A 23077-nucleotide genomic window follows, 5' to 3' on the forward strand; every position below is an offset into this window, starting at 1 on the left:
AAATGACCTCTTAGCATGTACTTCTCTGCTGTGCTGGGCTGTACAGATGGTCCGCACTGTTTTTCAGAGGAATAGGGGAGATTACAAGCTGAAGCATCAGTGAAGGTGGAATTATTTCTGATGGAATATTATAATTCTTAAGAGCTCAGGCTCTGATATCTAACAGGCCTGGGGTGGAATCCTTGCTCAGCCACTGGTCAGCTGTGTAAAACGGAGGGACACTTAGCTGACTCCAGTGAATCTCAGTGTCCTTATCTGCCAAATGGTAACACACACAATACCTCAAGGGGCTCTCTGTTAAGACTGAATGAGTTCATGTTCCACTTTCAATAAATGAGATTTATCTCTTTCATTACCATACCGCCACCACCACCTTCCGTACCAGGCCTTAGAGGGTGGAGAAGCATTATAAATGGGCACAGGTTGAAGCCAGCATTCCCAGAAAAGGAATGACGAAAGGAGTAAAGGTGTGGACATAGGAAGGGGCCAAATGGCTTACCTCTAGGCTGGGGAAGGCAAGAATAGGGAGCAGCTCTTCAGATGCTTCGGCAGACAAGGTTGGATAGAGATGGTAAGACCAGTTGCTGGGGCAACCTTGTGTAACCCCTGTAAAAACCTATTGCTCAGTCCTGGGAAGATAATGTGCCTTGAAAGTGCTGGAGAATAATATCCGCGTGTGGCAACTGGGGCAACAAGAAGCTCAAATGTTACTTGCTAATTGGGTAGCAACACAGAAAGCAAAGCTGAATGTTCTCTTTGTATCTGTAGCCCATTCAGCATTTGTATTATAAAGCTGCCGAAACGTAAGTACAAACCATAACGATTACACTTGAACTGCTTCGTGGAACCCCAGCCCTCCTTGAGTCTCCCCAGTATTTCTGTAGACTCTAAATAGATTTAGCATGATGTATTCGCTTTTTTCTCTTCGGACCTCCACTCACATAGTCATCAGCTGATGGTCATAGCAAGACAGGCGAAGCCAGATTTTGATTGTGAGATGAAACAGATCAGCAAAAACTTGTTGTCTTTAAGGAGTAAACATTTTCTGTATCTTTAAGAGAGAAAAACATCCAAGGCCAAAAGAAGAAAAATCATCTTACTCAGGATGTAGATGGGAGAGCAAGCATTACCTCTATAAGGAGACTCTGGGGCTTTTCAATATTTAGGATACTAGTATTTGTCTTTTTAATTCCCAAATGGGATTTTTTTTTAAATCCAAGGATAGGATTAATTATCTTGGAAGAGTCTAATATCTACCCTTATGTTTAAAACTGCAAGTAGGGAGACATTTTAAACATTATGAAAAGAAGAAAAAATCTCTCCTGACAAATAAATGCCTTGAAAAATTAGATATTAGTGCTAGTCAAGTGCTCTTTCTTTTCAGAAATATTAAAATTGCATATTAGAATGGAAGGATCCTTATACTGCGCTCCTGCCTAATGCCACAAAAAATAAGACTTTAAGAACAATTTTAGAGACAAAAGATTATATGAAACATCCAGCTCTTTTCCCCTTATGGGAAATTTCTTTTTTTAACATCCAAGGCTCAATCATTTCCTAATGTGAAATTACAGATTTTTCAAATTACCATCTAAAACTGCAAAAAAATTACACTTGTGACCACAGAAGAGATAGCATACACTATCAATTTGATTTTAAAAGGCATACATCTTTTATACTACCTGTCATTTTTATAATGCCTTTTACAAATTTAATCAATACATTTTAACATTCTATATACTTTAAGTGCAATATACAATAAATATTCAAGTTTCATCTTAAACATGCTTTAGCCTTTAAATTGTTAAAACTGCAGTGCCCTTTCAATCTACTTACATAATGTCATAAAATATACATTTCAAGGTAAATGAAGTCAGCTACTTCAATTTAGTCCCTCAAACTGGTAGTAAATGAGAGGTTAACACTATGGTGCCAAACCCATTATTGAGTAAATTTAGCACCTTGGACAGCTCTGTAAAATCTTTATTGCTTTCCTGACCTGCTCGTCATGTTCTGTCTGTGTGTTCAGTGGCTCTCAGCTCTGATTGAAAGGCAATATATTAGATCCCCAACACAAACACGCTTGGGGGCTAGTTCACTGGGAGCGTAATGACATGGAGGTGAGAGCAATTTTCTGGTCACCGAAATCCAAGCACCTTGCAGGTCCGCTGCACTAGCTCATAGAGGACCCAGAAATTTCCTTTCTCCTTCCTATTTGCAGAAATAACTAATGGAAGCTGAATCACATTGGCAAGGCTGAACCAAGTCTCCCTTAAGCCCTTAAAAGTTGTACTGCAGTGAAGGGTATTTTAAAATAGGGGAAATATCACTTAAGGGTGTCACTTCTAGGACAAGAAATCTAGGTTCATTCTCTTCAAATCCAAGAATGCTGGCCTGAAGCGACACTGTGCTGGTGGCCCACCTATGGCAATGTACTGAATGGAAAGACGTGCTCTGGCATAGTCGATCAAAGGTGGATGCAACTTTAGGAAACAAAATTCACATGTTTCATTTTTAAAAGATTAAATGGTGATGAGAGCTCTGGATAGCATATCAGAGTAAGGAGAAAGAAAGAAGTGGATTATGCCATTGAAAAACTTTATCACCAACAATAGATAAGATTAAAATATGTAATATACACTGATCAATAAAATTTTTTCAGGCTTACAAAAAACTTCAAGTATCTTGGAATTTAATTTTGAACTTCCCTCCTCTCTGGTTCCATGTAATTAATTAAAATAAGGAGCATTGCTCTAAGTCCCCAATTATAGTGTCACAGGAGTGAAGTTTAGTTTCTTCCTGCATCTCATCATGCTTTTGAGAAGCAGGGAACTTATTTTGTTTTTTCCTAAAATGGAAAGAAAGAAAAATACCTGCTCTGCCAAGCCCAAACACTAGCATAAATATTTATTTGAAGAAATAAATGAACATAGACCCAGAGAAGTCAAATCTTAGTAAATAAACTAACTTAATCTTGTTTTGTTTTAATCTTTCCTAAGAGCCAGATAAAGCCATGAGGTTTTAGTGAAAGCAACACAAGCTGAATTTGATCTGGGGATAGGGTTTAGTGTGCCCACGCTGCAGTAAATTATTAACTGCTGTGGTCAGACAATACTGCAAACAAAAAGTGGTAAATTATCTTGTAGCTTGCATTAAAAAATAAAGAAATGATTTCAGATGTATTGGTTCAAACCCCATTGATGATATAATGCTTTTTACTCCCCACTTGAAAAATAACGGTTTTATAAAGGGGGTCTAGCAGCTTAAGGCAAGCATAAATGTTTATTGAGAACTGAAAACCCCTCTATCTCATTTTTGAATTTAGGACATTAGATATGTCATAAGTAGTTACTGTAGTATGACAACTATTTTATCTTATATTATAGAGAATTTAAAATTGAAAAATGCTAATATGTATCTAAAAGCTTGTCATTTCAAGAGTTGTTCAAGGATTTTTGAAGAGGCTATGGTGACAGCAAAATGAATGCAATTATATCCCTATTTTCTGATCAGCGTCTGCAGTATATAAAAATTGAACAGCACTACTTCTCCATGCAGAAAGCTATTGTGTAAAATATTTAAAGTTAAACTTCTGTTTGAAACTTTACCTACAGCAAAAAGTGGTAAACATATCTTCCTGCAAATCACCTCTGATAATCATACCACACCCTTAGGTTTGGTTCTCTGATAAGCCCCCATTGTTATATACATCAAGCTTAATTTTTCTTCCATCCACATCCCCCCCCCAACACACATTCTAGAATAAATGAATCTGCAGAAAATTAGGGCAAAATGAAGAGAGAATGATTTATTTTGATTAGAATGAAAAAAATTACCACCACATGCATTTTTGGAGAGTACCCCATGTTATTAGAACCAAGCATGCAAAGTGGAAGCCCACCCAAATGAAAAGAGGGAGATATGGTTTCTTCAACTGGAATGAGCAGCAGGCCTATATATAGGATGAGAATGAATGAGCAAATGACAAACAATACTGCAATAGCAAAGAATTGCTAGAAAAGAAACAGACTCTGCTAGCCATGAAAATTGGTGTAGAGGGGGCTTCTGGGGATGGGAGAATCCTTTTGTAAGAGCCTTTGACAAACGGTGCATTGCCTTAGTAGGTGGGTTTACTGCATCACCCCTTATATCATGGGTCTGCCATACAAGGGAGATAAACAAAAGAAGTTTAATGCTACATGCTTCTAGTGACTGAAGATTGATTGGAAATCCCTCGAAAATGACCTGTCTGATAAGGTCAGGGTTCCTGGAATAAGCAATTAAGTGCAAAATAAACACATCTTGGGGATTCATAACATGCACTGAATGACATTGATTGTAGTAATCTAGTAAATGACCACAGAACTGTATCCAGCAATAAACATATGAGTGCTTTATCGTGCCTATGGCGCACTATTGAGCGATGTATTTTATCTTGCAGCACCAATGATGCTCACCTTTGGTTTGACTCAATTAGGTGTGTATATGAACAGGGATGAATGGGTGATTGAACGCCACTCTGGGGTTCCCCACGCTACTGCCTTTCTAGCAGTGACTTGGCAAAGGATGGCCAGAGGGACCAGAATGATCATGTGGTCCCTCTGCCTTCACTCAGAGGACTGTAACCTTCACCCAGAGGAGTGTATCTGCTTTTCTCTTGACAGGAGGTAATACTCAAAAGAGCCGCGGATCTGGTAGAAGCGCTATATGGGATGCCACACAACAACCAGGTGAGCATTCTGGGTCTCTACCCTGTGTGGGCTTCCACGTTCAACTGAACATCTCGGATTCATTCTTGTAACTCTCGAGAAAGCACAAAAAATAAAAAAGCCATGTGCATGAGTTAAGAGTATAAGTAATTCAGCTATAACATGTTGCAAGGCTATTCAATCCTTCTCTCTTTTGTAAATCTTTTATTGCCTTTTCTACTGAATCATTTTCCTTGCAAGAAAAGGTACTCCATTTCGAACTAATCTTTAGTGGGAATGTACTTCATAATTGAAGAGAAGAGTTCCCGGCGCTTTATTTTATTTCTCTCAGGTTTTCAAGCAAATTTAGGAAGAGAATGGGGGGTTTAATTTCTTCTAAAAAGTGTAACAGGGCCTGAATAATATTGTCTGCTTCTATTTTGTGAAGCAACTCCATGTATAGGATTCAAATTGCTTAGGAAACTGTGAGTGTGACAAATCATTCACCTCTTTTTTGTGTCGCCTGAGACAATGTCTGGGAGACACAGTCCCATTAATACTCAGGGACTTAGGTAGTCATCTACAACCTGCTCTTAACATCAACAGAAGAGAGGAATTACAGAGTCAGTCTCTTCTCTCTCTCTCTCTCTCTCTCTCTCTCTCTCTCTCTCTCTCTCTCTCTCTTCCGTGGTAACCTCAGAGTTCCTACGTGTCACTGGGGGGAAGGGAAGCCCCATGGTGCTATCATATACTGACTGTAAGGTAGTATGAAGGAATGGTTAAGATAATGGGCTTTCAAAGTCAAATGGAGTTCTGAATCTCAGCTCTGTTCTTGCATAGGTTAAGTGTTTTTAGGTGAGGTCTTTGCTTTTCCGAGCCTCGGTTTCCCCATTTGCAATATGGGCACGATGATGTGACCCTGACATCGCAGGTTTATCAGAAGGCTTAACCACTGAAAGCAGTGAACCACTGAAAGCCCTGAACAAAGTGCCTGGCGCTGGCAGAATTGTATTATGGGGAGTATGATGGTATTATGGAGAGCTAAAGGGGATATTCCTTCGACTTTTCAGGAAATCATTCTGAAGAGAGCGGCAGACATTGCAGAGGCCCTGTACAGTGTCCCCCGCAACCACAACCAGCTCCCGGCCCTTGCTAACACCTCGGTCCACGCAGGGATGATGGGCGTGAATTCGTTCAGTGGACAACTGGCCGTGAATGTCTCCGAGGCATCACAAGCCACCAATCAGGGTCAGAAGCTGCCCTTCTCCTCCCTCCTGCCCTCCCTGACCCTTTCCAACCTCAAGCTCCCCGTTCCACGTTTATTTGTCATAAAACAATTTTATTTGAAAAAATTATTTTTGTCCCAAAGGGGAGACTCTTAGTTTGTGTGTCTCTGATGTTACTGTAGAATTTTGGTTCCAACTGTCACGGCTGATAATCCAGTACAGGGGGCTAGAAGGGGTGCATGCTTTCAGCCATGCCTACATTTGCCTTTTCACCATAAACCGTGAATGACAGATCGCAAAGAGGGATGGAATTAAAGTTCTGAGGGGCCAAAGCACATCATTCTAGCCCAGGGACTAGGAACCTGTTCACTCCAGGGTACATCTCTTCGGTCGGGATTTATTTCTGCTCCAAAATGATAATTTATAGGCCCGCATTGCCACTTCTCACGGCCCTGCTAAGTATTTATGATCTCCTAAGAAATGTGTCTTTTGCTCGCTTTCCATTTTAATCACAGAGCTAGCACCACCAACCCACGCCCATGAATCACCCAGTCCCTCCCTTCTGGGCTGTGGCGAGGGGGCAAGAAACAGAGACCTTCCCTTCCCCGAGAGTCCCGGGGTGGCCACCATCTGGACGCCGCCCTCACCCCCCGTCTCGCCCCCACCCCTCAGGTTTCACCCGCAACTCGAGCAGCGTGTCGCCGCACGGGTACGTGCCGAGCACCACTCCCCAGCAGACCAACTACAACTCCGTCACCACGAGCATGAACGGCTACGGCTCCGCCGCCATGTCCAATTTGGGCGGCTCCCCAACCTTCCTCAACGGCTCCGCTGCCAACTCGCCCTACGCCAGTAAGTAGCGATGTGTGTCCTGCACGTTTTCCCCGGAAGAACCGAGCATCCTGCTGTGTGGCCCACGGGGCGGGGCCCCTGGGTCCTGCCAGGCGCTGCCCCGGGGATGCTACTGAAGTCACCCTCGCCTCCACCAGGAATCCCCGCTCTCTCTTGCTCACCTTCCTCCCCAGCAAGTCTCCCCAGCTGCCACCAAAAGCAGCCAGATGATGTCATTCCAAGAGCCTCCACGTGGAGTCAGAGGGAGATGGGTTGGCCTCTGCTTCAACCAGTTACTAACTGGTGGCCCCGAGCAAGTTCATCTCCTTCCCAAGTCTTGATTTTCTCATCTGTAAAATGGGAAAGGAACTATCACCCACCCCATCCAGCGCTATGAGACACAGATAAGATAGTGCAGTAACAAATTTGTCCTGATGCCTGGCACTTGGGAGGCAGGTTCAATAAATCTCTGTAATAACCGTAATAATCCAAAGATGATAATAAGTGGTGGTGGTGGCGTAGTGTAGTAACAATAGCCCAAAACTTAAACTCTCTCCCTTTAGGAACAGGACTCCTTTATTTTTTATGCTTGGCTTTTTTTTTCTCCCTTTGTGTTGGTGTATACTTAAAAAAAGAAAACAAATCAAAAGCACACTTTACTTTTTCCAAAAATCTGGCAAACTGAAAAAAAACCCACATACATACACAAGAAACATTCTTTAGTGTCTTGTCCCTGTCTTAAAGAAGTTTATCTTAAGTATTTTTTGGTACAGCATTTATATTGCATCTAAAGAACCTCAGCGAATTATCATCTTTGTGTATAAAATATCATAAGCCATGTCCCCACAATCTCTTTATTTCCCTCTGAGGATTTTTACACAGGTAACTAAGTTCATCTTAGACATTGTAGGTGACTCTTTCTATGTGTAAAATGTGGCCAAACATTTGTGGAAGGATAGAAGGTGTATCATTAATTGAAAGAATATTTATGATTTTTAAAAAAGAGTCTTGGCTAAAAATACTAAAAACCATGTCTTCTCTCATGGTGAAAATGTGGACTGTGCTCATTTTTTGAAAGAAGAAAGCTAACTCTTGGCCTTTAAGAGAAGTTATTTCTGAAAGTACACTTAGGGACTTTTACTTTCTGGGTGAAGTTTTCTGCTAAAAGGACACAAAATTCTATGTTTCTATTTTATTTGTTTGGAATCAGCAGTTCACTGAACATTTAAAATTCCCCAAATAATCTGCATATATTATGTCTGTCTGCTCACAAGTCAATGTTCGGGGTCAGTTTCACATTAGACTTTGATTTATCGAAAGATTGTTTCTCACAGATCTATCATTTCAGTGTTCTCCCATCTATTCAATCAGAAAATGTTTCGATCATGACCTGAAAATTAAAAGGTGGCATTCTTAATTAAATCAATAAACTAATTGCTATATGGTAGCAATTCAATTTAGGGCCTTGGAATGTTCTCCTCAAGCCCGTGCAGACACTCAGTGACTTCAGGCTGAGATTGCCTCTGTCAGCCTGTGAAACTTCGAACACTTCATTTCCATTAATTGATTTCCTCAGCGCTCACAAATATAGTATTAAATTCTCAAATAGGCTCTCAGATGGGACGGTTTTATCTGCATAAATGCAAATAAAACAATAAACACAAAGCCCAGTTGATTTGAATTTTTGCCTCCATAATATTTAATTATTCATAAACCACTCATGTTGAAAAATTCTGACGGAATAAAAATATAAAATAAGACATTCCACTGGTGAACATACTTTCTGGTGTGGTGGCTGATAACTAATAATGTTATAACAAATGGAGCCGCTTGACGGTATTTCACCCCTTCCTCCCGTAACCACCTCCCCAAACTCCCCACCTCTAAATACACATAATGATCGCATTTGCCAACGAGATTAATTGCCTTCCTCAGTGAACCAGCAGGATCTCAAGTCTACGAATATTTAAAAATCAAACCTCCAGTGCAGGAGTTTTGCAATTTAAATGGGTGTTATTATTGAGCGTATTTTCACATTTACAAATCCTAAGAGATGTATAAAAATGCTGGCCTCATTAAAAGAAAAAGTACAGTTTAGAAAATGTTTGTGAAAACTCTGAGGATGGTGGCTCTGTGTTCTGCTCCATAAAGCATTCAGTGCGTTTGGATTGTGTAGTGCCTTGGGCTGTTTATAAGGGGTCATTTCCCACAATGGCAATTTCTGCCTATGACCGATTCGATGCCCGCTTCCTTAACCTTCCAAAGCCAGCAGGCCAAGGATAAGGCCACCCAAACAGCTTTTTGGACTCTGGTGGGCTCATGGGAACGAAGCCTTCCCCCTGGAGATCTGTTTCCTTTGCAGGGCAGCATGGTGGAAAGAGCTCTGAATTTGGGCTGGATTCCTGGCTTCAGGCATTCTAGCTATGGCCCTTGGGCAAGTAGCTAAACTACTTTGAGTCTCAGCTTGCTTCACTTGCTCAGTGATACTCCCCGACTTAAGGTTGTCTTGCCAATGACAAGATGAAAAAGACTGGAAGATTCTTGTGAATGATAAGGCAATATGAAATGTTTATTACATAATGTGAAAAATAATAAAGTAGAAGCAAGTGCCTGGAATTCAAATTAAGTGCCTGAAAATCACTGGACAGAATTCATCCTTTTCTGCAGAAAATGGAAGAAGTAGAAAGTGAGGGTATGAAAACATTAGTCTTGACTTAGAGTGTGCAAAATCTCTGTTTCCTAAAGTAACCCTAAAGATTATTAGCCACGAGCAAAGATGAGAGGCCAAGCTAAGGACTGCAGTTGGTGGAGAATGTACATCAACCAAACTTTCATGGCCCCAAGCTACTAGGTTTTCTCTCTCTCTGAATTGCTAAAGTTCTCCCATCATTAATTATCTGCAACCCCACTACTACCAGACTGTGAGTATTTACATAAGGCTTCTACCCTACTGTTTATTAATTCACAAGCATTTATGTACAGCTCCAAGGGGGAGATAAAGTATTTGGAACTTGGACTTGTAGTTCTGCATGGTCCACAAATGCTGCATGTGGCAGTCTGTTTATCCCTCTAGCTTCCTACCCCCGTGTACTTCTGTTGTGCGGTTTATGGTGCCGTCATATCCTTAAGGGACTCATAGCCTCATGGGGAGGAATGTGACACAGATGCACCACCATCGGCCAGTGCCTTAAGTTGGAATCCTAGCCTTGCCTCCAACTCACCCCTCTTCCTCACACCTCTCATTCCAGCAGCAACCACACCCTCTCAAGCTGGCCTCCTACTGTTTCTCCTGTCCCCAGCCCATTTGCTAGACCCTTAGCATAGGCACTACCTGGAGTGCACCCCCTGACACCTCTTCTCTGAAGCCTTCTCTGATTTCCCTTTCGTGCCTCTGTTGAGTTGGCCTTGCTCGCCTTTGTAACTATTTTGTGCTACTCCATCCCTTATAAGAGAATATTGCCCTTTTGTTTCCTGGCCTGGAAAACTCCTAGGATGGTGGCTCTGCGTTCTGCTCCACAAAGCACTCAGTGTGTTTGGATTGGGTAGTGCTTTGGGCTGATTATAAGGGGTCATTTTCCCCTGGTGGCAAATGCTGCCTACAACTCCGGTGCCTAGCACCCCACCTGGCACAATAATTAACACACAAAAGATCACCGACAGTGAAAGGTAGCACATGCTAAGTACCAAATGGTGAAAGTGGACAGGATCCTGTGAGTTCAGGGAGGGTTCATGCTGGAAGGATAGCCTGAGTGGGGAGGAGCAGGGTGGTCGGGCAGGGGTTGGCTCTGGGCTTCCTCGTCTCAGAACACCACACGGGGTGCTGATTTCTCCTTTCCCATTGCCTGTCTCAGTAGTGCCATCCAGCCCCACCATGGCCTCCTCCACAAGCCTCCCCTCCAACTGCAGCAGCTCCTCGGGCATCTTCTCCTTCTCACCAGCCAACATGGTCTCAGCCGTGAAACAGAAGAGTGCTTTCGCGCCAGTCGTCAGACCCCAGACCTCTCCCCCTCCCACCTGCACCAGCACCAATGGGAACAGCCTGCAAGGTAAGCCCCGGGCCCCACCTGCCAACCCAGATCCAGCACCCTGACCTCACCCTCCCAGGGCCGGAAGCAGATACATCACTGTTGCTGAGGGGATCAGCCGTGAGCATTCCTGCTTCTCTCTGCCCTCCTCTCTTCTGTTCTTTTGTGTTTCCTTTCCTCAGCCCTGGCCCCTGGCCCTTGGCTCTACTCATCCCTCTGCTGGAGTTGCCTGTGAGGTCCTCTTTCCAACTCCAGCAATTCTGCTCAGGCCCGGGATTTGCTTGGGAATACTGCTTCCACTTACTAACGCCGTCATTTCTCTTTTCTCCTCTCTCATTCCCTGTTGTCATCATTATCAGATCAGTCTTTTGTGGATTCTAGCAAGTTCTCCACTGCAGGGTCTCTCCCAGGACTGGCCTTCTCCTGAAGTAGGTCACTCAACCTTCCCTTCCTGTTGCCTGTGTCAGAGTGAACGCGTGCGGGGCTGATGGCAGGGAGGGGGTGAGCCATGTCCCCATCAGAGCCCTGAAGTTAAAGCATCGGAGACCAAAGGGCAAAGACATACTGCTGGGATCCAGAAACCCCAAAATACCACTAGGGTATTCTGGTTCATCTTAAACTTGTTCAATCACTTTCCCACTATGGAATATGGAAAACAACAGAGTCACCAAGAGTTGAGATGACGTTTTAATTCACTGAGAATAAAATTACCCACCCTTTAAAAATGGGCCCACCATTTCTCAGCACTACATGGTAGTGTTAGCCTGCACTACCTCATTTATTGCCCCCAGAAGGATTGTGTGATAGGTACTCAGTGCCCCTACTTTGCAGATGAGAAGACTACAGGCTAGAGAGGTTATGAAATTGCTTGCTTTCGGCAGCTGGTACGTGGCAGAAGCTGGCTTCCAACTCAGGCTCACTCATTCATCTCTTTCTGTCTTCCAAGTACTTTATTACTCAAAGGGGGTACAAAGGACTTACCCAGGATTCCTAAGGCAGCTGGGAGAAAAGTAAATCAATAAAACAATCAGCCACCATTTATTGAGCACTGACTGAATGGTGTGTTCTGTGCTAAGCACAAAACAGACCTTATGTAATTTAATGCTCACAGCTTCCTGAAGTATAAGGGCTATTGTGATCTTCATTGTACAGATGATAAAATGGAAGCCTAACGAGGGTAGATACCTGCCCACAGAGCCAGTAATTGTTGGAGATGAATGTGAACCCCGGTGGGGTCTATGTCCTCACTGGTGCAGGTCACATGGAGGTCTGGGAGGGGTCAGGAGAGCAGTACACACATCTGGGATTTCTCAGCCTGTTTCTTATGTGTAAGTCCATGCATATTTATACTTATCTACACATACTTCTTTATATTGTTATAAGCTATTGATTCTCCTGAAGACCCTATGGTGTCAGTACTAGTCCCATTGTACAGATGGGGAAATTGAGGCTCAATTTGCTTGAGGTCACACAGTGAGTAAACAATAGAGCCAAAATTGAACCCAAACCATGTGACTTCAGAGCCTGGGCACCTAATTACTTTGTCTTTCTGCCTCTAGAAGGGCTGAGAAACCTGCTGGCAAGTCTGCCCAGCACAGCTAAAGTCGTTGCCCAGCAGAGCATGCCCATGCTACTTACTCTAACACACCCTGGCGAATCCATCCTCTTAGAGGAAAGGGGAGAACAACCTGCCTGGAACTACACTGCAGGCAGGATTATTCCGGATAGAAAACGCCCACCCCCGCAAAGGGGAGCCACCCATTCCTGCAGGTCTGACTCCTTTTCAGCTAAAAATAATGCTTTGTCACCCTCGGTACACCTCCAGCTGGCAAACCAGGGGTGTAATGCTTGGGCGAACATAACTTATAATAGGTTTAAATGATGATCATGCATATGTAAAGCAGAAATGTACCATTCTTGAGCTGCCAATCTCAGCCTTTGTTAAACATAGATTTGACATCAGCAACAAGACAGGATGGGGTTTGTAATCAACAGTTGAGGGGTAGCACTCGAGAGGAGAAGGCCCCTGCTGTCGGGAGGTCAGTGGCTGTATCACTGGCCGGCAGTGACGTACATGGGCAGCCACCAGCATGGCCTGATGTCATCTCATGCTGTGTGGACCTAGGAGAGAGCAGGAAGGGACTGGAAATAGGAACTGAGCTCAGGTTTTAGGACCTCCTGGGTTTTTAGGAAGATCTGGTGACATAAAGGTGTGCGTGTGTTTAAGTAATGGTGAAACGGCTTCAAGACAGGGACACGTACAAAGTTTGTACATTTTTCCTCTATGGCTTTTCTAAGCCAATTCTAACCAATGGCAGATCCCAAAAGCACAGAGACTGTTCCCCCCTCTCTGATTAGCAGCCCGGTCTCTGCTTCACGTCACTTTTTCTAATGCAGAGCAGCACAGCGAAGAGGGTTTGAGGTCTGACTCGGGCCACACTTCGGGCTGGATGTGCTGTTAGGAATGACGCCGCCCTCCCCTTCTGATGGAACATGTGTCATGGAGATTCTTCTGGACTTTCCCCTACTCCATGCTCTGACTATTGAGCATGATAAAAAAAAAAAAAAAGAAAAGTGGTTTTTGTTGTTCCAGTGCTATCATGCACCAAATCCTCCTACTTTTGAGGGGATGTTAGTGGTGGGAGTACGAGCAGAGAAATTAAAGTCAAATGAACTGAGACCATCTTACTTTAGCTGCTCTTCTTTCTGTCCAGGCCACCTGCAGCCGGGGCACTCTCAGCTGGGGCCCACGCTCGGGGGTCTGCATACCGTCTCGGGGGTCTGCATACCGTCTCGGGCAGGACAAGGAGGACCCAGCCTTCGGGGGCCAATACCAGTTTTTCAGGCCAATGCCATTTTTTCAATACCCTTTTTTTAACGCTTGCTTGGGCCATAATAGTTTTCCCTTAGAAAAGTGACGTTCTGGCAGTGGGCTTCTAGAATTACTTCATCTCTAACCTTCCAAACTCCATGTCTATTATAAAAAGGGACATAGGCAGGTTATAGAATTGCGTAAAGATCTCCGAAGTGTTTTATTCCTCCTTCTCCTTTTCAATGTTACAGTAGCACCTACTTCATTTAGAACCGCCTAGTTCAGAACCGTGATCATTAAGACAGGGCAAGGGACTACGGAAGAGTTGGTTAAGCAAATTGACCATGGAAACAAGATTAGAGGTGACACATTTGGGCTAAGTGTTTTAAAGGCCTATTTACCTCCATCTACCACTGTTAATTGTACATCATTCTGTTTTTTCTAAAGTCTACTCCTTAAAGCCCTCTTCCCCAGCAGCCCCCACTTAGCCTCCTCTATTCACTGCATGCATGTTTATTCCCCCCAAAATAAGCATGGCGATCTCACAGGGTGGCGATGATGGTGAACACAGCCACCGACATGGGAGGGCTTATTCTCAGCCTGGCTCTCAGCCACCCTTTGAGGTAGGCTATTCATCATCCCCATTTTACAGATGTGAAAACAGAGACTAAAAGCTAAGTTAGCTCATCCAGAGTTATACAGCTAACAAATAGGGAAGCAGCGGCTTCAAACCTGGGCAGACTGACCTATGTTACGCCCCTATGCTTTATTGCCTTACTGTACTCAAGCCACTGGGTTAGGCCCATGTGGGCTACAAAATCCTGACCTTGGAAACTTTCTCTATATTAGGAGAGACACGATACCCAGGTAAATAAGGCAGATCTGCCTGGGAGAGGTTGGGACCCTCGCTGGGGCGGGAGAGAGGAGGGAAAGATTAAGGAGAATTCAGAACAGCTTCATGGAGAAGGTTGCCTGTGACCCAGACCTCAGATGAGGGGCGAGTAGAATTCGGCCCAGGGAGATGCCGCAGAGGGGTGGGTTAAGCGGAAGGACTGAGGGCAACCTCAGCGGAGCAGCAGAGGCAGACGAGTCCCTGGTGATGTGCGGGGACCAGTGAGTGGCTCAGCCACCTGGGGCCCAGGTGCCATGAAGCAGGGGTAAGGTCGAAAATGGACGTCCTTACCTGGAAGTCAGGAGCTCTGTTTCTTTACATATACTTTATAATTCACAGATTCTACCGTGATCGCAGCTGGCTTTCTCTCCCAGGTAGATAAAACCTTTGAAAATCTACCATATGTCTGAGGAATTTTTTTTAGGACTAAGCAACTCTTGTCTCAGACCTTCTGGGGTTCTCGCAAGATGTCCTGTTAAAAAAATAAGAATGTGGTGGTCGAACCCATTTAGAAATTGGTGCTTACTGAATCACCGTCTTGGAGATCCATGAAATAAAGCCTCTGAGACATCCTGAAGTTAACCAAAAATGACTGTTCCATTTAGTTTGCTAAACTTACTTGCTTACAGAATCCTTTTCCGTGGATTAAGACCAATGAAAAACTTTGGAAAATTCAGCTGGACTTTGGATTTAAAGAGAAAAATGCAGAGACACCTCCTTCCATTCTTATCTAGATGAAGTCATTGATAAATCCTGATTCCAGACTCCCCAAGTGTGCCTGTTGTCATAGGCCAAAGACTTGAGTCACCCACTATGCTTAGCCTTTGATCATGGAGACGTCCCCTCTCTTGTCCTGAAGCCCATGTCCCTAGAGCTTGGGTTCTCTGCAATTCAGGCCTCAGAGGACATCATTAATCCAGAAAGAGGCAGCCCCAACAAGGCTGTCACATGCCATTAGAATCCCCACTAATGTAGTGATTCTAAACCATAACCATGTTGTCTGTGCAGTGAAAAATTAAAAACAGAAAGGCCAGAGTGATTTCACAAATATAGTACCCATATACTGATTGTTTTCTTTCCTAGGTTGCTGAAGCTTAGGCTGGCTGGTTGGCTTCTCTCAAACTTTAAGTATCATGCAGTTTGGTACCAAATCCTGTGGAATTGTCTTTTTCTCCATGCACATATTCAGTCTGTGCAAGATCTTACCCCCTCCACACACACCCTGTTCCTGATTAGCTCATAACGCTTACACATATGGTGGTTTGGGGAAGACCACATTCCACCCTCCCACTCCAACTTCTCCTGGCTCTGCAAGACTTTCCATTTTGTCTTTGTTCTTATCAAAATGTGGCAACTGGAATGAAAAATGCATTGCCTTTCAAACCAATAGCTTTCTGAGCTTCCATCCGAGAACGTGATCCCCCGGCTGCTGGGGCAAAGGGCAGAGCCGCCGTGGTCTTGTGATGTCTTGGTACATGGTGCGGGGAGTGTGGTGTCCTCATGGGAATCTTCATGGGCCCCACTTGGGGAAGCCAGCATGCCAGCAGCATTTCTGGAACATTCCAAGCTTCAGACACCCATCCTTCTCACCCACATAATTAATCTTCAGATTGCAGCACGGATAGAAGAAAAACAGCTCCTAAAACCCAAGAGCTTCATGCACTTATGCAGTGAGATTTCTTTATTTAAAAAATAAAGGCTTCTTTTGAGGTGCCTAAGCTCAGAGGCCACAGACATCTTTACCCACAATTCACTCATCAGTAAGCATTCTGCCTTTGGAGTTGAGGAAGTCATGAATGAGATTTAGGGCTCTGAAACCCCCTGATGTTACACACAGAATTCTGGGTGTAGACACACATGGGCTTCTTCCAGAGAGAGGCTCTCAGAGTTGTCTGTTTGGCCCCATGAAGGAAAAAAAAAAGCGGGAACAGGCCAAACCCACCCCCTAGAGCCCCTCAGATATGTTTATTTTTAATTTCTTTCTTTTTTTTTTTTTTGTTAACATGTTTAAACTGGGCTTTTTCATCCTTTAAAAAATGCACATCTCCAACTTCTCTTGAAATAAGTCAGAAGCTCAGGGGGCTGCGAGTAGGCATTCCTGCACTGCACAGTTTAGTGGGAACCACCCTCCTGCCCACTCTGACAAAGGCATGTCCTGGCAGTGTCACCTCTGTCCCCACCCAGGGAATTCACTCACTCATGTTCCCAGCCTGGAGTCTTGGGGTGCTGGAGTTTGCAGCCCCTGTAGTTCAGACTAAGAAGTGCTGTTAGCTATGGACTAGCACTTCAGTTAGCTTTGCTTTAGAACTTTTAATGTGGCCTGAAGTGGAGGTTTAATCTAATTAATCTAACACATTATTCGGGAACGAAAACACTGCTTAGATTTGTTTTTTTTCCCTGGCCATCCAGTTGAAATGCTTTCAGGGCCCAGCTGATAAATGTTGGCTGGACCCACCAACCAAATTAGCCGGAAGTTTGTCAGCTTTCTACTTTACCTTGGTTCATATTGCCACTGCTGGAGCTATTTGTACTGTAGGGAACTGTCCTTTAAGGCCAGGCACACAGAATAGGTTTGGGTAGGAGGCAGAAGTAGACGTGCTTCTTTTGCTACAGGCTTCGCACTCCTGCTGTCTTTAATAAGGGTGCCTGGACCCACCTCCAGCCTGGATGAAAACCTCCCTAGGGAGGCAGAGCCACGCTGGGCTGTCACACAGCAAAGACCCCCTGCACCTCCTTGCCTTCAGAGCCACAGCATCTTGAATTCTCAAGTTAAGGCTTAGATTGAAATACCGAGCTCCCGGTTTCGGTCAAATCTAGGGCTCACTTGAATCTTAGGGGGACTGCATTTCCAACTGATCCCAAATCTATGGGGGTTTAAGTTGGCCTGCATTTGGCAAAAGGCAACTTCCTGTTTCTAAGAAAAAAAGGCTTATGAGGGCTTACGAAAGGACTCCAGGAGCTTTTGGGCTGCAAAAAGGGCTCTTGCAAAACAACATTTGGATGATTTACGTGTAAATGAATCAGAAACATGTGGATTGAATTTCCTTGTGAATACAGATGGGTTTAAAAATTAACGGAAAAAGTGTTTGGCAAAATGCTTTTTGGTTTTTCTTTTAATTGAATCTAAAATGTCAGGGGTGCGGGGAGGGGCAGGGGGGAAGCAGGAAGAATGGGGGCGCCTCAGGGCTCAGAGCCCTGCCTGGCCTCCCTGAGTTTACTGCAGGATTTGTGGTAGTGGGGTCCACTTAAAAAAAAAGGGGGACATCCTTCCAGACGTGATCATTGGTAGATGAAGAGGGCCCACTTTCTAGACATAGTCATCACTGACAAGGACATTCATTTAAATTTGGAATTGTCAATTAAAAGAAAGCAACAACTTTCTCTCTCTGCCTGACAGGACACTAAGCTATCTTGGGAGCCAATGTGGCTGCCCCTTGGTGCTAATATAAGCGTCTCTGTCACCTTGGCATATTTCGAAGTTGCCACCCTTTTTTAATTTTCTTATGAGTATCCCTTTATTCCTCCCACCCACCCAGCATGTGAGGGGAGCCACGTGGACGGTGCCTATTTGATAGAAGAGGAAATACAGCCCAGAGAAGTTAAACAACACAAGGTCACACAGCTAGTTTAGTAGTAGAAGTGATGGCTTCAACAGCACAGCAGCTAATGTCCATCAGCTCTTCCTAGGGGCCGAACCCAGGCTAAGCACTTCACATGTGTTATTTTAGTTAAATCTCCGATAACCCTAAGTGCTGGGATGCACTGTATTGTCCAGTTGAAGCAGCTGAGGCTCAAAGAGCCAAGTAACTACCTCGGGGCGGGGTGGGGTCTGGGGTGGGGGTGCAGACTGCAGTGTGGAAAAGCCAGAAGCCAGGACCGGGCCTGATTCTATGTTCTCTAAATACCACTCTGTGCGGCCTCCTATAATAACTCTGAACACTCTGAAAAATTTTTGGTTACCTCAAACAGCCTTCCCTTTTCCCAGGATCTCACCCCAGATTTCCGAAGCTACAATTTTCTAGGAAATATGGTCAGACCATTCCAGAACCCTTGAGTGAAGCAGTGGTATGGAAGACATTCTGCAGTTTCATGCAAACCTGTCTTCCCCTCCCTCTCCATGCTTTTCCCGTGTGCATGGCCCCCCGTGAGCGAGGCCTGCTGTAGCTGGCATCTCCTTCTCCCAGCCCGAAAACTGAAGGGAAGGTGCTTAGACTGCTGCTCTGTTGCTGTTTTCTTGCTTATACAGAGCATAGGAGAAGCCTTGCTATTTTTGTAGAAATTGCTTGCAGTTGGAATGGATCGGTTCTTTATATTTTGGATGTGAAGGGGAGGGAAAAAAAAGGGACAAATTGAAAATTCTCACTATTTTGCAAGATTTGGGGCTGCAACTTTCCCAGCGGCATTCGAGCTATGCAACTTTCTAGTTATGTTTTAAAATTGAAATCAGATTTGGAGGGATGTTTAGGATATTCTGTTCTGTTAAGGATACATGCACATTCCGATTTATTATAATTTTTAATAATGTACGTGTATATTTTATAACAAAAACTCATTCCAGAGGAGATGAGAGCACATTTGTGGCTAACATTCAAACAACATAACTGTGTGTGGGTGTTTTTTTTTTCCCCCCCATCTTTATTTTTTTTCTCAGTGAGAAGTTTGGATGTAAAACCATTGACTTCTGTCTTCTCTTTCCATAGCGATATCTGGCATGATTGTTCCTCCCATGTGAAAGAATTGCCTTGAAGAGTTTTATTAATGAAGAGGTTGGATTCTGCTACAGAGAGTAATCTGATATAAGTCCCAGAGTGGAACTTTTAACTCAGGCCTTTTTAAGAGGAATCACAATAACTGCAGATTTTTAAACAAACAAAATCACCGACCTTGCAAATACTGAAATTGGAAGGGGTCTGCAAGTGCAGGGTGTTGGTTAAAGTTGTACCTCCCAAGTATTTGGGGGATATATTTATTCTGTATTGGTAAAAGCAAATTCAGTTTTTCTTTTTCTTTTTTTTTTTTAAGCTTAACTCTGCAATCATTTGTCTTTTATAAACCGTAAAGCTATATACAAGGGACACTATAAATAAGATTCCATGTTTTAATTTATGATGTTTTTAAAGCTGTGTAAAAGGAGAATGAAGTGGTGATATTTACAAAAAAGTTTAAAAAAAAAAGGAAAAAAAAAGCTTGTATGGGACAGAATAGGAATGCCAGTTAGATTTTTTAGGAAAACTAAGGGTCGGCTTTTGCGCCTTAAAGCATATCAAATGGTAGTTAGCTCAGACAGTGCATTTTCAATATCTAACTTAACACGCCATCCCTTAGCAGTGCAAGCTTATTTATCTCTTTTGTATTGTTGTCTTAAGTAACTGTGTAAATAAATGCAGCCTGGAAAGTTAAAAAGCGATGTAAGCGATCACATTTTTCCCTCTACTCAAAAATCCAGTGCCTCTAGACAGATTGTTAAAACCACATATTTAAATCTGATCTCATTCTCTCATTTTACTTAAGTCAACTTCTTCTGAAACCAATGGCCTCTCGAGAGCTTGGTGGCACACATACTGTGTGAGAATCTCCTTTGAGACTTCATGGAACAGGGTCTAGGCACAGAATTCCACACTCGGCCCTTCAGTTAGCAAGCCAAAATCTCACTCACACTCCCCCATTGACAAGTTTAAAGTGTGCTCATCCTAAATGCTGACTTCTAAATCCTCTAAAAGCTGACAAAAGCAACATGGCAGGTGTTTCCGATTTTCCCATTCAAGATAGCGCCTCTATCTGTCGACCCTTAACCATCTGTAACGTAATAGATTAAAACAACAGGTTAAGTGCTTTGGAATTAAGAGTGAAAACGAAACTGGGGGAAAGGAAAAGAAGGTTGAAACCTCCAAAACATAGTTTTCTGTTCTATGAAAATTTTTGCTCTCATTATCTGGGAAGTGTTCTTAAAAGGAAGAATTAATAGCAAAGATGCAGCAAAGCTCTGAGGATGCATTTGCCTGATATTTTTTCTTTGCTGTTGTGTTTTTGTATGTAGTTATAAATACTGTAGATTTTTTTTTGTGATTTTTTGCCAAAGTTGTTGTTCTATTTATACATTTTAATGTCTTAAGACGGTTTTTCAATAACACAAAAAAGATTTTACTGCATATTTTGCAAAGAAAAAAAAAGCTCACTACCTTTAGCTTGCACATACTTGCAAAGTTAATTAAAAGGCTTTTTGTTTTAAAGGGGATTTTGTAAAATATCCATATAAATAATGTATTTATCTTTGGAATTTGTACATTGCTTTTTCCCTTCTTCCTCTTCCTCCCACCCCCAGTTTATTTTATTGTGTACGTTTGCTATGTGAAAAGTGCGAATTTGTTTGGTCACCTACACTTGTATTAGCTGTTTCAATGTGATTTTTAAACATTTCATTTATAGTTATTTTTAGTATTGTTTTAAACCATGCTTCAATTTTTTTTATTTCCACCCAAAAGCCATTGTCTATTTTTGTATTATTTGTAAGTTAAGAAGTTTTTTCCAATATATGGCAAAAAAAATAGTAGCATATTATTCTTGTAGTATTTAGTTCTGTAGACTAAAAAAAAAATGTATCCTTTGCTTTGGAAGCTTATAAAATGAAACCTAATGCTGTTTTACTCTATTAATATGCATGGAATCTCTCCCTTTGGAGTGACGCATTTTGTGCATTAAATTCGGGGGAGAAACTTCATAGAAATCAATGAACATACTTTCTTTCTTAAGTCTGCTTGTATATTTCCTCTGTCTTTCACATAAATATAAACCAGCAGATTGGATGCCTTAACAATGCAAATCATATTCATTTCACTTGTACATTGTAACTGTGCACCAGAACTGTCAGTCATCACTAACATTCTAAGAAAAAAGAAAAAGAAAAAAGAAAAAAAAAAAAAAACAAAGAAATCGAAAAGCACAAAAGAACTGTTTTGTTACCTTAAGACAATGTAACTTTTTCTAGTAGAGCAAGAAATCATTTACAACAATGCTGCAACTGTGCATGCCCTCATATGGATTTTGCAATGGTTTTCACTAGACTGTCAGAGTGCGATTTTTATGGGTTGGGGTGGGTGGGGGACGGGAGTTGCGGGAGGGAAGGGAGGGGAGGAAAGCTGATTTTTCATGGTGAGAAATAATAATGATGACTAATAATAATAAAAAAAAACTGGAAAATGTAAGCAAGGTGGACGCATTGCTTCTCGGTACTCAGAAAGGTTGTCTGAATTCGTGTGGTAAGCGCTGGCCTGAAGATGTATACAATTTAAAGCCATATTTTGTCTGGTGAGCCCCTTAACTGTTTGTGAAGGAACGGACGGTTAGCCGGTAAGGTGTCTGGCTTAGACCTTGACAACAGACGCTACCCATCTGTCAGCCATGTGCAGTGGTTAGAACTTTTCTTGAAAGTCCAAAGAGCCTTTAAAACGTGTATGATTTGTGTTTTGTTGCTTCTATTTATATATTGATTAGATGAAATGACATTCTGGCCCTCTGACCCTCTTTCTTCGATACAAAAGTTTTACAAGGAAAAGATGTTCCCCTAAATACAGAATATGGCTTTAAGAAGGAAACGAAGTAGAGAATTAAATTACGATTTCAGTTCTGGGGGAAAAATACAGCTTCTGGATGACTGGATTGCATAACATGCCCTGGCCTCCCATTGTACTAGGATGCAGCTTAATGAAGTCATCTCTAAATCTACTAACCTTTCACCTTCGTATTAAAACTTTTTGAATAGACACACACTGTACAGTTCAATTGTTAGAGAACCTAACTACTGTAGAGATTGTTATAATTTTTTTTTTTTTGCAAAAATTCAAGCTGTAAAAACTTTTCAACTTTCACAATATTTAATTAAAGTTACTTCCTGTCTGTGATGGCAGCTCCTAGTTGTGTGTTCATTTCTCTATTTCAGATGAGCCGAAGTCCAACCTAATGTAAAAGATTTGGGTTTGCAATTACTCAGACCGGTGTTGACACCCAGAGAAAAGGAATCAGGGTAGTCCTGGGACACCCACTTTCTTTGGAGGTCCTTGGGGATTTGCTAATCTGGGATGCAAATTAAACACGCGCAGCGTACTGCTGCCCTCTGCCGGCAGCAGCTGAGCGTGCACGTGCCCACGCCGGCCCACAGAGGAGCCAAGAGACCCCGACGATTTCAATGGTCAAGCAGTGAGACACCCCCCTGCAGTCAGTGAATTGTGAATCCAGGAACTGGCCATTCTCGAACCTCATCTTTCCTGCTACAAGTCTGAACCAAGCCCTTCACACACAACTGCTAATTAATCCCAGCGAGCCTTCTGGTCAATTAATTATGTGCCCTGGCTCATTGATGAGGAGGCATGTGTGAACTCAGAGCCTGCTATGATCTATATTTTTAATCCCATGTGGATAAGACACTTTCCCTGTTGGAAAAAAATACATTTATTTGGAATAAAACATTCCACAAACACCCAGTAGGTACATACTCAAGTAAAATTGCTTCACTTTAAGTTCCATCATAATCATAAGTCTTTCCAATTGCACGTTCAGTTTTTCCTCCTGTTTCAATTATTGGACATAATAAGGTTAATGATACTTGT

The 23077-nt window shown here is 42.8% G+C and overlaps 1 protein-coding gene across 2 annotated transcripts in view; it reads left to right on the forward strand.

Moving 5' to 3' along the window:
* EBF1 (EBF transcription factor 1) overlaps positions 1–22372 on the forward strand; it is a 383852-nt gene extending 361480 nt beyond the window's left edge. For both annotated transcript variants that reach the window (XM_045551268.1, XM_045551269.1), the window contains exons 12-16: positions 4665–4730; positions 5759–5936; positions 6587–6766; positions 10597–10791; positions 19175–22372. In XM_045551268.1, coding sequence (XP_045407224.1) covers positions 4665–4730; positions 5759–5936; positions 6587–6766; positions 10597–10791; positions 19175–19206 — 651 coding nt within the window. In that variant the 3' untranslated portion in view covers positions 19207–22372. The remainder of the gene's footprint in view (positions 1–4664; positions 4731–5758; positions 5937–6586; positions 6767–10596; positions 10792–19174) is intronic.
* The last annotated feature ends 705 nt before the right edge of the window (positions 22373–23077 follow it).

The sequence above is a fragment of the Lemur catta genome, chromosome 5 (assembly GCF_020740605.2).
Source record: "Lemur catta isolate mLemCat1 chromosome 5, mLemCat1.pri, whole genome shotgun sequence".
NCBI lineage: Eukaryota > Metazoa > Chordata > Mammalia > Primates > Lemuridae > Lemur > Lemur catta.